General features: G+C 48.5%; 1 protein-coding gene across 4 annotated transcripts in view; it reads right to left on the bottom strand.

Moving 5' to 3' along the window:
* Positions 1-13896, bottom strand: part of HDA14 (histone deacetylase 14) — a 185636-nt gene that overhangs the window by 42117 nt on the left and 129623 nt on the right. For 2 of the 4 annotated variants that reach the window (XM_086500816.1, XM_086500818.1), the window contains exons 7-8: positions 961-1212; positions 620-824 (exon numbers count right to left, since the gene is read on the bottom strand). In XM_086500816.1, coding sequence (XP_086356942.1) covers positions 620-824; positions 961-1212 — 457 coding nt within the window. The remainder of the gene's footprint in view (positions 1-619; positions 825-960; positions 1213-13896) is intronic. The other 2 variants (XM_086500815.1, XM_086500817.1) reach the window with 1 other exon arrangement.

The raw sequence follows: 13896 nt of genomic DNA on the forward strand, positions 1-13896 counted from the left end.
GAGAGAGAGAGAGGGGTGGAGGAGGGGGGGGGGGGGGATAGATAGGGGGAGGGGAATAGTTGAAAAACTTAAAGTTTAAGTTAAATTAAATAGGGGGGGGGGGGGGAGGCGGGGGATTAAAACTAACATTAAATTAAAATAAAAATTAAAAGGGGGGGGGGGCGCGCGATAGACTGAGGGGGGGGGCCCGCGATAGGCAGAAGGAAGGGGGGGGGGGGGGGGGGGGGGGGGGGGGGGGGTGGGGGGGGGGGCGCGGGGCAGGCAGCGCGAGGGTGCGGGAGCAGCAGGGGGGAAGCGCGAGGGGCAGGGGCGGGCAGGGAGCGCGAGGGGCAGGTGCAGCAATGGGTGCGGAGCGGGCAGCAGGGCGAGGGTGCAGCGGGGGGGGGAGGGGGGGGGGGGGGGGGGGGGGGGAGAGAGAGAAGATGAAATGAAATGAAATGTTATATTAACGTCTTCAAAAGGCCAAAATGACCTATGAGACCAATCAGTTACAAAATAGTGAATCTAATACCATGTCTGGGTACAAAAGAACTAGAAAAGAACTAGAAGTGGAACAAAATACTACTACTACTACTACAATCTAAAACTACGTGGGTGTAGCAGCTGATACAATAGGTACCCGGTAGAGAGAGAGAGAGAGACCCTGCTGAGACCAAGATTAGGTCTGGCTTAAATCGTTGAGCAGCAGGTACAATCACTTCGTGAAAGATTGCAGACATGGCTTCATCACCAGATCCTCCAGGCAAAGGCAAGTTCAAAGTTGCTCCTTCTCCTGCACCATTACCTGTATCTTCTATTTTACCAGTTCCAGGATAGCTCCCTGCCTGCAATGGCAACAATACCCAGTTCAAGCGTTGACAGCTTTCAAATTACAGCGTGACAGGAACAAAATAGAGAGAGTGGAGCTGCACTTGATTCTTTTTTTTTTTAAACATTTCAATGCCTTATGTAAGTACTTACTTGATGAGTAGAAAGGAAATAAATGTCTGGGTCGTCATAGAAAGCGTCATTAGTACCATTGCCATGATGTACATCAAAATCAATGATGAGAATTTTCTTTAATCCATGCTTCCGTTGAGCATGCCTGGCAGCAATTGCAATGTTCCCAAATATACAAAACCCCATGGGTCCTGATGGTACAGCATGATGACCTGGTGGTCTTACCAAAGCAAAACCTATTGGTGGTTCTCTTTTCATCGTAGATGCTGCTACCTAGGAAACACCAAAGACATGAAAGGACGAGTCCACAGCTTAAAGATGTAAATGCATGCAGGCACACACACAACAATATAACTTGCACAAGCATGCATGCAAACACCTATCCACTATGTAAGCATTAATCCAGGATTGCTAAAAAGAATCTCATTACTCGCTTGGAAAGTGTAGGTTTTGAACAAGCATTAGACTACCACAATCCTCTATTTCCCCCATCCATGACACTTTTGTTTCATGAAGCCTGAAGCTATACGTCAGAAAATCACAAAGCTTAGTACCAAAAAAGTATATGAAAACGAGTCATCTGCCACCTTCTCTAACTTACTAGGCTACAATCATGCAGTTCTCTTATAAACTGCATCCAATACACAATTCATAGCTATTCTTTCTCCTACCATCTTCCTTCACGAGTCACAAGATCAAAAATGAAATTTTCCGCCTTTATGCAGTGAGTCATTATGACAGCCCGCTTTCCCGATCGGCATAATTACATGGATCTTGTTCATCTCTCCAGGTCACCTTGTTTTCATTTTTATTAGAATTTTCCCATCTATTCCCTTCACCTGTGAAAATGGGCCCATAACTTTGTGTTGCCATCTCTGCAAGCTTCAAAAACTGCTTCTACTTTGACTAAGGAGCAATTAGATGCTGCTCCTTAGTGGGGGCACCAGAAGATGGGGTATGGGGAACACACATGGCTGCCTCTCTATAGCTCAGGATACACACCACCCCAATCCACTAACAAACACACAACATATTGCACAATTCTTGCCAATTAATGCACAATCAATTTCAATTACACACCCCAACACCATTGAACCATCAAAATCCCTCTTTGCCCTCTCAAATTCTAACAGCCTCTCTCCCTTGTGCACACACACGACCACCATGAGGGGTACACACACTTTTTTTGTAAATCTGCTTTGATTAATTTACAAGTGGGAAACCTCAAAGCAAGGAAAACCCACGAATAGAAAGGGATACAAAACGAGGAGCACTATGAGGCTCCAAAGGCTAGAAACACTCAAAGTAAATCCTGTAGGTATCAAGAGTGATGTCTCTAGCGTCATAGGCAAAATACAGCGCTTGACCAAGAGATAATTTGAAGTAGGGAAAGGGTCAACAAAAGTGCCTTGGAACATTGAGGAGTTCCTATGGTGCCAGATGGCCCACATAGTCCAAAATCTGACCTATTTGAAGAACACCGCAAACTGAGATTGCGGTGATTGGAGCACCCCAAAAATCCAAAAGCGTCTGTGAAAAGAACCGGAAGGAAAACGCAGCCGAAGAGCAGACACTTGCCGAATGCAGGCTCTGGAGTGACGACAACGCCACAGTAAGTGTGGCACTGTCTCCTCAGCTTCAAGGCATCTCGGGCAGTGGGAAGGCGCAATATGCCGAGCATGTAACACACTGCCAACAACAGGTAGAGCTCCCGCCAAGCAGCGCCACAAGAAAACACGTTCCTTCAAAGGCAGATGACTGCCAAATGCGAGACAATGTGTGTTGCCACCACAAGGATGACTCCGAAAGCGACCACAACTGATTATTCCTGATGCACAATCCATAAATCAGACTGAAGGATGGCATAGACACTGTCAGTTGAGATGCAGTCCAATCTAATATTAGCCACGTTCCAATCAAAGAAGCGAGAGTCCACATCCAAAGGAGGAATGGGTGAGTGAGCAGCAAGCATCCTTTGAATCTCCCGCCAGAGAGGAGAATAGTGAAGACCCAACCGAAAGCGGGACACTGCATCAGCGAACGAAAGAACATAACCCGAGTCATCAACCACCTGATGCACTTGACAGATTCCTTTTTGGGAAAGAAAATACGCTTGGCGAGGAGACCGTTGAACCAAAGTCGAAGCAAAATCCCTGCTCCAATGCAGACTCTCCAAGCGAAGAGAGTTACCCACAGAAAATTGTCGACCATTCCAAGCCAAATGTGAAGTGACAACCTTCCAATCAACAATTAGAGAAGTAAAGGGACATCCAGGAATGTGTCCTTCAAGCTTCCCAAAAACAACATCCCAATAAGTCGGTTTCCAATGACCAAAAGAAGGGGTGAATGTGCGTACACAAATGTGTGACCATGAGAGCCCAGGGTTGCTACTGCTCCACCAAAACTGGCAACAGCATAGCTTTCTGAGCAAGAAGATGACGTCTCAAGTCCAAAATATTTAACCCTCCAAGCCGCTTGGGAGAACACAGCTTGTCCATAGATTAGAAGCCGAAGACCCTTCTTGCTAGACGAGGTCCGCCAAAAATGCTCTAAAATATTGGACATAAGGGACTGCAAGAGCAACCGAGGCCAGGATAACAAAGGCAAGTAAAATTGCACATAAGCCACAAGGATGCATTGGACAATCCTGAGACTCACATGAAGTGGCCACGTGGACAGTTTCCAATAATTCAACTTGGAATGCAGACGTTGGAGCACCCAATCCAGTTTCTGCATAGCCGATACATTCCAACCTAGCGGATAACCCAAATGGCGAACCAAAACATGTGGAGGAACAATCTCCCTAAGCCACAATATCTTATGCCAGTCACACTCTTTCAAAGGCAATAGCTTGGATTTGCAAAAGTTAACTTCCTGCTACCAATCTAAACGAGTGAAGAGTGCATAATCTGTTGTACATCATCATAGTTATGCGAGGCATGAACAAAGAGTCATCCGCATAAGCCTGGCCAGCAAACTGCCCTCCAGAAGGTAAAGTAAGGCCATGTAGCCTACTAGTGGAAGTCAAGGAATCCAAATACATAAACATGGGATGAGTAGCGATCGCATAAAGCAAAGCACTCAGAGGGCAGCCCTGCCTTACCGACCGTCCCAAAGGCCAAGATTCTATGAGAGATACATCCCGCAAGCCTACAGAAGTGCTGTGTGCATACAAGAAAAGCACGACACGGGATAGCCTTGGCCCAAAGCCCAAGTGTTGCATGGTATCCGCAATATAATCCCAAAGAACAATATCAAATGCCTTTTCAATGTCAACCTGCATGACCAAGACATCCTATCGAGTATATTTTGCATATTCCATACCAATGATGACATTCGCGAGGTTATTAGTAATTTGACGTCGTGGAATGAAGCCGTATTGAGATTGATGCAAGCCTTCATGCAAAAAGCACTTGAGTCGGTTAGCAAGCATTTTTGCCATTAATTTATATACCACAGGCATGAGTGTAATAGACCGCCAATGAGAGAATTCTTCACACAATGCAGCCGTTCCATATGAAGCATGTGAGAATGGCCAGTAGTATTATCCGCAAGGTTTGGTGCATTATTAAAATCCCCGCAGAGAAAGGCATTGGAGCGCCAACAATAAGAAGAGATAGCACTCCACAACCGTGCTCTATCTGCAGAAGCTTTGTATGCATATAATCCTCCAAATTCGAAAACTTCTCCATTAACAATACATTGGATGACCATCCATCTCCCAGCCGGGTCATTAAAGACCAAGGTCGGGAAGAGTTCATGTCGAACAAGCATAAGCACTCCAGAATGGCCAGCTGATCCTGCATAAGCTATCCAGTAGCCCACAAAGTTAGAAGTCTGTCCTGCAAATTGATGCTGATTATGCTCTTGAAGAACCACAATGTCTGCTTTACATGTATGTACATAGTTCCAGGTAAGCCGCCACTTGTCGTGATTGCATAACCCACGCACATTATAGGAGATGCAATTCAAAGAACTATGCATTCTATATGGTATATACAGTGGACGAGGAAACATGGAAAGAAAAGGGGGAATAAAACTCAAGTACCAGTGCCCATCGACACATCCTCCCCAGTTGAAGGTGCCTGAGAAGGTGGGTCAATACTTGGACCTGGATAATTGAAAGGAAATGCAGCTTGCGATGAAGAAGCTTCTCCAGTAACAACCTCCTTGTAAGAACGAACAACCTTGTCCCAAGCTTCAGCTAAAGAAGTGTTGTCATTACAAGGGAGTTTTTTTTGAGCGACATTCCTCAAGGGAGGCACATATTTACGAGAAGATGCCGGAACACGAGGTGTAGCAGCTTTGACTGGTTTCTTGGGCACCATCCAAGTTTGAGAGGTCGAAACCTGTTCTTTTCCCTTGTCTTTAATATTTGGAGAAGCAGTAAGTGCAGACAATTATACTTGTTTCCCCTTTCCTTTAATGGCCCCAGCTGAGGGGGAGGAGGTTGAAACTCCTTTAGTTTGAACCTCAGTAGAAGGTTTCGAAGGCGAGCGAGGTTGAGGAGCAGGGACGGCTGAAGGAGGTGGTTGCAGATTTGGTTCCAAACATTCAGACTGCATATGACCAAATTTGCCACATTGGAAGCAAGAATTCGCAAACTTGCCCCATTTAAGTTTAAAAGGGCGCTTTCCAACCACTGTATCCCTAGAATCGATCAAAATACCGGCTGGTGTGGAGATATCCGTGTCCCACAAAATGCAAAAACGGTTTGTGTTTGCCTCCAGCTTAGGAGGGCAAATGACTTTGCCTAACTGAGCAACCAACAAAGGAAGAAAATGACGCCAAGTGCGAGGAAAGTCAACCACCTCAACCCAGACGGGACACTTGTGAAGAATGAGACTCTGATAGTCCATGGTAAGAGCCCAGGGCAGCACATGAGTCATTTGCGTATTCACGAAAAGAGGAGACATTTCAAGCAGAGCATCCATGTCAGCCAGCAAGACTTCGTAGAACCCTCGCGCACCAAAGTAAACCCCTCGGATTGCTTGCCATTTGAGTAGGAAATCAACCCATTGGCCTATATCCTGAGCAGTAGGCATTCGACCCGGGAAAAAAAGAATCACAGAGTTAAGTGCATATTGAGCAACAGGATCCATGAGCTCTTGTATAGGGATGCGCACTTCCATAACAGGAGCGGATCCCTCTCAGGCTTGATGTGCATCCTCGAAGTCCTCATGCAAACATTCTTTGATAAGACTCAAAGCATCCATCTCCGAAGTTTCCATGGCTTTCCGACGCTTCTATATACACTGATCAGTGGAATCCATGCAAAGCTCTCACACACACACTCTTCTTTTTTTGGGAGTTTTTGATATATGACTGCTATATACACAGGCAGACACACACACCAACTAGCTGTACAAAAACACACCCCTCTCCCGCACACAAGACGATGGAAGGACCGCGTGCAGGCGAAATCAAACTTCCACCCCCAACGCGCTGTGAAGGGCCTGCACAGGGTAGATGTTGTGCAGAACAAAGTCACGCGACAGACGAGGCCGAAGGATTCACCACACCCCCAAATCCCCCACAAGCGTACACACACACGCACTCGACATAGACCCACACACACGATGCTTACACACACACACTCGGGTGCTGCTGTCTAACCTCCCAGCAACGTTGTCCGTCACTGAACCAGCAGAGGCCTGTGCACACACACTCGGGTGCTGCTGTCAAACCTCACAGCAGCGCTGTCCGTCACTGAACCAACAGAGGCCTGTGCGTAGGGTGATGAGGGCCCGCTGGGACTGCTGCTGTAGCAAAGGCAGGGCAGCGCGAGAGGTGACTTGAGCAGCACGCAGGCAGGATTGAGGAGCAGCCGCTTTACACACACACACACGCACACACACACTCACACCCACCTGCTGGCGCAGGTGCACAGAATTTCAGCAGGGCGCAGAGGCTCACGCGACAGAGGGCTGAATTTTCACGCGCGCTCACACACATGATCTCATTATCACCACACACACACACACACACACACACACACACACACACACACAAAGGGTCCTGCAAAATTGGGACATTGCAGCTAATCATTAAGAGCTTGGTCTTCTCTCTGTCCTTTATCAAACACACACACACACACGATGGCTGTAGCTTCCTACTCACCAATTTGATTGCTGAGCCATGAAGCATGGCTATCGACTATGTATCCATGCACCCCACATGCGTCCACTTTCCATATGTAACTCCACTTATGGTCCTCCTTGGCATACTTTACACCCGCGGGTGACCCCTGCCCAAAAAAGCTGCTTTCGGCCAGGTAGAGCCGCCTCCACATGAAACCACTCCTAAGGGTGCCGCATTAGAGCCATCGACAACCACCGTCGCTAACAGCACCACCAACCACACCAAGCTGCGCCATACCAACGCCACCACAGGCCCGCGCGCACAACTGCCATGCCACAAGAGAGGGAGCTCTCCCACCCTCTCTTGAGATGCTAATGGGGAGTGGTAACTCCCCATTAGCATGGGACAAATCCGCTGTCTCTTGGCATGCTCTCTTGGACTCCCCTTTGGAACAGTTAAAAAACACATGATATTCCACAACATTTTGATTTTTTTAGGCACACCCTTGATGGCTGTAACTTCCTACTCACCAACCCGATTGCTGAGCCGTGAAGCATGGCTATCAACTTGCATATGCACCTACGAGTTTGAGGTCTCACCCTGCACTTTGAAATACCTGCCACATGTACCAGGCTCCTAAAACCTGGAAAAAATAAAAAACTTTCATCTGCTCCTGTCGACTGTCGACTCCAACTCAGGCTATCTTCATGCATATTGATCCAATCGACAACCCGTAAAGCACACCTTGGCACAGAAACCTTGGCAAGCTGGAAAAAAACCTCTAATGCATGCATTCCAAAGTGGGCTAAACTTTTGCACACCTGACCCCCATAAAAGTTTCAAATGAACATATCTTCTCTGTTTGAACTCCGATTTGAGATCTATAAAGCCCAGCTCGAAGAGTACGTTCAACACTTCAAATCCATACCCCTAGTTACCACTTGGGCCTTGTCCCATTAGCATCACCTGATAAAATCTGCAAACCATAGCAACTTCAAACTACCAGATCTTCTACATACGGGCTCCAGATTAAGATGAGCTTGTAGAGCAAATCAAGGACCACATAATGCACCATAAATACAGCATTTTTCCATTTTCCCCACATCCCGATCAGCAAGCGCAAATCCATCGTTCCGGCCACAAATAACATAATTGGCATGCATATCCAGAAGACACTCGTCTAAACTTGTATCCAACTCTTATCGAAGTACAACTCCATCATCAAACATACATGAATACACCTACTTTTGGCATCTCCTTGTGTCGACACAATTTGGGTGCACCATCATTGCCCAACCCCCTTGATGAACATTCATGTTCATCTAAAAACCCGTCTGTTGAACTTGGAAACTGCGACACTAAGCAAATCAATTATTGAAAGAAAAACCTGTAAGCTACCATACGTACAAAGTGTTAATCGTGGTGATAAAAAAGACCACTATCAAGTGGGTTGCCTACCCCCTTGATTTGTTCTTGATTCACATCAAGAACTGATGACTTGTCAAAATAGAGCTTCAATCGCACTCCATTCACCTTGTGCCGCAATTGCCTGCCGTTCATTCTCACCAACTGATACGTACCATTGGAAAAAGCTATCTCTAAGGTCTTGTTAACTTCTTCTTGTACTTTTTTGAAAGACAAAATCCAAATAACTGTTGTGTATTCCCTTTTCCGGCAAGCTTTGATTGAATTTGGCCACTCTCTTCTCCCTTTGCTTCACATAAAAGCTTGTAGCAGCTTCCAAGACGAGTAATTTGATCATGTACCATATCTCTCTGATCCTTGTTATACCTTTTATTGCTCCAAACTGTGCATGTATAGGCAAAACTGCCTTAAACCAAATCAAATGGTATGAAGTTAGTCACCACTTTATAAGAAGTCTTATAAACTTGCTTCCCAATCTCTCACTTGCTTGTAGATATACTTGGTGAGCGTCTAGATGATTTGTCCATTCGCACTCTCAACCAAACCATTGCAATGAGAATGGTACAGCGAGGAAAACCTGTGCTGAATAACCAATTTCTCAACCAAAGCACACATTAGCTTGCTATGGAATTCTTGACCTTTGTCAGAGATAAGAACCCATGGCACATCAAACTAACAGCAAATATAATCAAGCATAAAATTTGCAGTTGTATGAGCATCCACTTCCTTCACCGCATTTGCTTCTATCCACCACTTGATAAGATAATCAATGGTGACAAAAACATATTTCTCACCACTTGCTAACTTGGGAAGAGAACCAATAGCATCTAAACCATAGTTACCCGGAACGCGGAACGGGAACGGGGACGGGCCTCCCTGCGGAACAGGGGAACGGCAAGGGGTCCGGAATGGGAACCGCGCGGAACAGGAGGCATTAAAAAACACCCAAATAATGCAATTTTTAGCTTTATGTGTTTGAACTTTGAATACAAGTAGTGTTAGAGTCCTTTGACTCTAATACTCACAAAAAACATACCATTCCACCTTATTATGGCTTGATTGCATCGTGTGGTGATGCGCGGTCATAGTACGTTCACAACAGACACAATGCATCCTTGAGATAGAGAGCTTGAGAGAGGCTTCACTGCTTGAGACGAAGGGAGAGAGAGCTTGAAGCCTTGAAAATTGAGGGCAAGCCCAAGAGAGAGAGCTTGAGAGCTTGAGGCCCGAGCGCGAGGGTAGAGGAAGAGAGAGAGCCTTGAGGCTTGTTGCATTTGGGAAGGAAAGGGGTGAGGGGGGAGCAATTTATAAGGAAAAACACACACCCAAAATCTGCCCCTCTATGCTTTCTTACCATTGTTGTCGTTCCGGGCCGTTCCGAGACGTTCCGGCCCGGTTCCCCCTGCCGTTCCGGTATTCCCTGGTCTCTCGGAATGCCTGGCCGTTCCGGGCACCTGTCGCCGGCCGGAACGCCGTTCCGGCGTTCCACGCCTTGGTAGGGGCATTCCCCGGTAACTCTGATCTAAACCCCACTTCTCGAACGCATCATGAGCAATGATAGCTCTCCGTGACTCTACTACCAATTTCCGTTCTTCCATGCTAGTCCATTGAAAACCATGAACTTGCTACTTCGTTTTATTAAAGTTGATATACATACTAAGAAAGCATCCAAAAAACTTTGACAAATACTTCAACTTATGCACAAATGAAGCCAAGCCTAGAGCACTTGTTGGGGATTCCATCCACACAAGAGCCTTAACTTTCTCTAGATCAGCCTCTATACGATTCTATGAAACCACATGCCCTAGTAAATGAGCTCGAGGTTGCACTAACTTACATTTTTTGAGTGCAATTTGCCACCTTCCTCGTAAGCGCTTTGAAAACAAAGCTTCAACTTTGACAAATGCTCCACTTCGTAATTGTAACAGTCGATATCCTCCCTGAACACCCTTATAAACTTACCCAAGTAGGGACCAAACACCTTGTTTATCCGTTGCTGGAAAGTAGCATACGCATTGACCAAACCAAAGGGCAATCCTACGGTAAGCAAAGCATTTCTATGGAGTGATAAATGTCATTTTCAGCTGGTCTTCCAGAGCTATGCTAATTTGAAAGTTTATTGAGAAGCCATCCATAATATAATACTTCTTGAAACCGGCCAGTGGGGCAGTAGGCTTTGGCTTTCACCCGAAATTCTTTACTTTACTTTAGACACACACACACACACACACACACACACAGAGAGAGAGAGAGAGAGAGAGAGAGAGAGAGAGAGAGAGTACTTTGCAAAAGGAACCTGCGACGGGGATTAACACTTAAGTACACACACGGCTCGCAAGCTAAAATGCTCCGAGCAGACGCCGACAACCTATAGGCCCCAAAATTGGCGCCCCTTTCAGTATTTCTTTATATATTAACAAAGGGAATAAAACCTATGCTTTCCTACGAGCTGTCCCACATAATCCGGGCTGTAAACCACCTGTTCTGGCCCGATTTCGGCAGCATAGCTGTACTAGGACGCTTCACAGACACTATCCCCACGCAATAGATGACTTTTCCTAAAGCCGCCGATGAAGACTCCTCCCGCATATGCGTTCTCCAAAACTCGTTGCTGCTCACGCTCCTCCCTCGCCATCACTAAACCCCCCCGCCCAACAGCTTGCGCTGCCCCCTGCCCTTCGCCTTCGCTGCCCCCTACCCTCTGTCCGCTCTCCCCCTCTGTCCCAGCCAGCCCCGCACAGCCAGCCCTCTGCCCAAGCCCGCCCGCCCGCCCACTGGCCACTTGCGCTTGCGCTACCCCCCTGCCCACCTGCATTCGCGTTGTCCCAGCCTGCCCTCTGTCCAAGCCCGCCCGCCCACTTTTTTCCTCCCATTTTCGTTTCCCCCTCCCCCACTTTTTTCTTTCGTTGCTCGCTGGTCTACTCATCTGAGCCTGACTTGGGTGTTTTTTCCCAGTGGCAGCGGCTCAACCATTTCGCCCCATTTCGCCCCCCTTGTAGCCTCTTCTTCGACGCTCTCGTTCGCCTTCGTCCTCGCTCGTCTTCACAGCAGCAGACACTGATGGAGGATTTTGCTCCGTCAAAGAGGGACTCCACTGAAGCCCCCTCACCCGACCCCGCACAACCCATCCGACTTGCTCTTTGCTCGACAGAGAAAGCGAGTCTAGAGGCAGAGGTGGCCCGCCTCCAGACCACCTCTATTATTTGCAAGATTCTCGGTACCAAACCCAGCAGAGGGGAAGTGCACGATCTCCTTTAGGCCCGCCTTCTCGCAGAGGTGGGCAAGATTCTCAATGTTCAGCTTCTCGGACATGGCTACCACCAGATAGAGTTTGAGACTCCCGAGATGGCGTCCAAGGTCGTTGCAATGAGCCCCCTGCAGTTCAAGCACATTTTTGACAGTGGCGCCATAGTTTCGACCCAGCTACCGACGTTCCTGTCGAGGAGGCAGGCCTACCCATCTCAGTCTGCTTCCCCGACCTGAGGAAGAAGTAACTTCCGCTCCTTTCTAGGATAGGCTCAGCGATTGGGACTATCCTGGAGACAACACGTACGGCAGCCTTCGTAGCTGCCAAGGCGGCCGGCATCCCCACGGTACGTGTTCTGGTTCGGGACACCTACACTATCCCGAAGGTCATCCTACTACCTCGGGTGAGCGGTGGTTAGTTCCGACATAGCGTGGAGTATTCGGGCCTCCCGAATTAGTGTTTCATTTGTTGACAGATGGGCCATCTTGCAAAGGCCTGTCCATGGAGGAGACCCCGACCTACACCACAGGCCCAGCCCAGCCCTCAAGGGTCGGCCAGCAGCAGCAGCAGGCAGAGTCACAGAGTACGCAGCAAGAGCCACCCTCCGAGCCTGGGACTCAAGCAGAGGAGGGCGGAAGCAAATTCGTGGTCAACGTCGGCAGGGGCCACTGCGCCAGCCTGGCACTCAGAGTGGTCCCCAGGCTCCTGCCCAGCAGCAGTGGGTTCCCACGGGGAACCATTTCGACCCTCTTCAGCAAGACGAGGTCCCTGCTCCAGCCTCACCCTCATAGCCCCTCCTCCCCCTGAGTTCCCCCTCTCTTCCCCCCCCCCTCCCCTCCCCCCCCCCCCCCCCCCCCCCCCCCTTCCCTCTGCCTCTCCATCTCGCCCTCCTCCCTTTGTCAATCCCCCTCTCCTCCTGCTCCCTCACCTCCTCCCGCTCCAGTCTCGCAGCCGTCCCAGGGGGCAAGGCCTTCCTCGGCTACTAAGAGATCTCTTGGCAACGCCTTTCCCACGAGTCACTTGGCGAGAGAGGGACAGCCTTTCTTGCGACCCCCTCTTCTAATGCAGACGTCTCCCTTTGCAAAAGTTCCTCGTGGTCTGACGAGCTTCGACATTCGTCGCCGTTGGGATCTCTTTGCCTACGACTTTACATGGTTTCTCGGCGACCCCTCACCACACCTTGAGGCAGCCTGCTTCAGAGTTCATGTATTGATCCTTGCAGCTAGGGGGATGGAGGCTTTGGACTCAACGGTTGGCTTCTCTTTTCCCCTATGCGGCAGGGACCAGGCTAAGTGGACTATAGACTTAGTGTTGGAGTGGCTACACACACAGGCCATAGAGTTCTCTCATCACATGAGAGACCTAGGGGTTACAAGCTTGCTTCAAACTCTATGGCCGTTGGCCAAGTTTTCTGTGACACCTCCAGACGCAGTAGGATGTAGGCACATTGTGGTTCATGTCTATGCTGACACGCAGAGCCCGCCATGTTATGTAACATACATGAGGACTCTTGGACAGAGGAGGTTGCTTTGCACACGGCTCGGTCTACTTGGGCTTGGGCTAGACACTCTTTGCAGTCACCCCTATCTCGAGGACGCTCGGATGCGGATTACTCCCCATCCAAGCCTGCATCGAAGATAGCACGGTTAGGAGTTGTTCCAGCATCAATTCTCTCTCGCTCCCCATGAGGATCATCTCATGGAACGTACAAGGATTAGGTGGGCCCAAGTTTCAACGTCAGAAGGGCCGACTTCGTCAGGAGCTTTAGCGATGCCTTGTGGGAGGAGAGATTGACCTTCTTATGCTACAGGAGCATCATCTATATGAGAGCCGCATCAGACATTGTGGTCAGCTTTTGCGCAGACGATATGAGACTTTTTGGTCAGCTGCATTTGGACCTGGAGGCATACAGAGCAGGGTATGTATGACTATTGCGGACTCTTTACAGCAGGCCATTGTAGGCAGAGGAATTATTGTGCCATGCAGGGCTCAGTGGATCACTATGCAGGTTCAGGGTTGCCTCGTGGGCCTCCTGAACATCTATGCGCCCAATGTGGCGAGTGCACGTGCAGAGTTTTGGTCTCAGATTGTTCAGTCTCTACCGCAGGCAGAGCAATGGTGCATAGGGGGTGACTTCAACATGTTGGAAGACCCCTCTGACAGGATTGGTGGTAGCCATACTACTATGCATGGAGTTGAGTTGG

This window comes from Adiantum capillus-veneris, chromosome 25 (assembly GCF_014529385.1).
Source record: "Adiantum capillus-veneris isolate H3 chromosome 25, ASM1452938v2, whole genome shotgun sequence".
Classification (NCBI taxonomy): Eukaryota; Viridiplantae; Streptophyta; class Polypodiopsida; order Polypodiales; family Pteridaceae; genus Adiantum; species Adiantum capillus-veneris.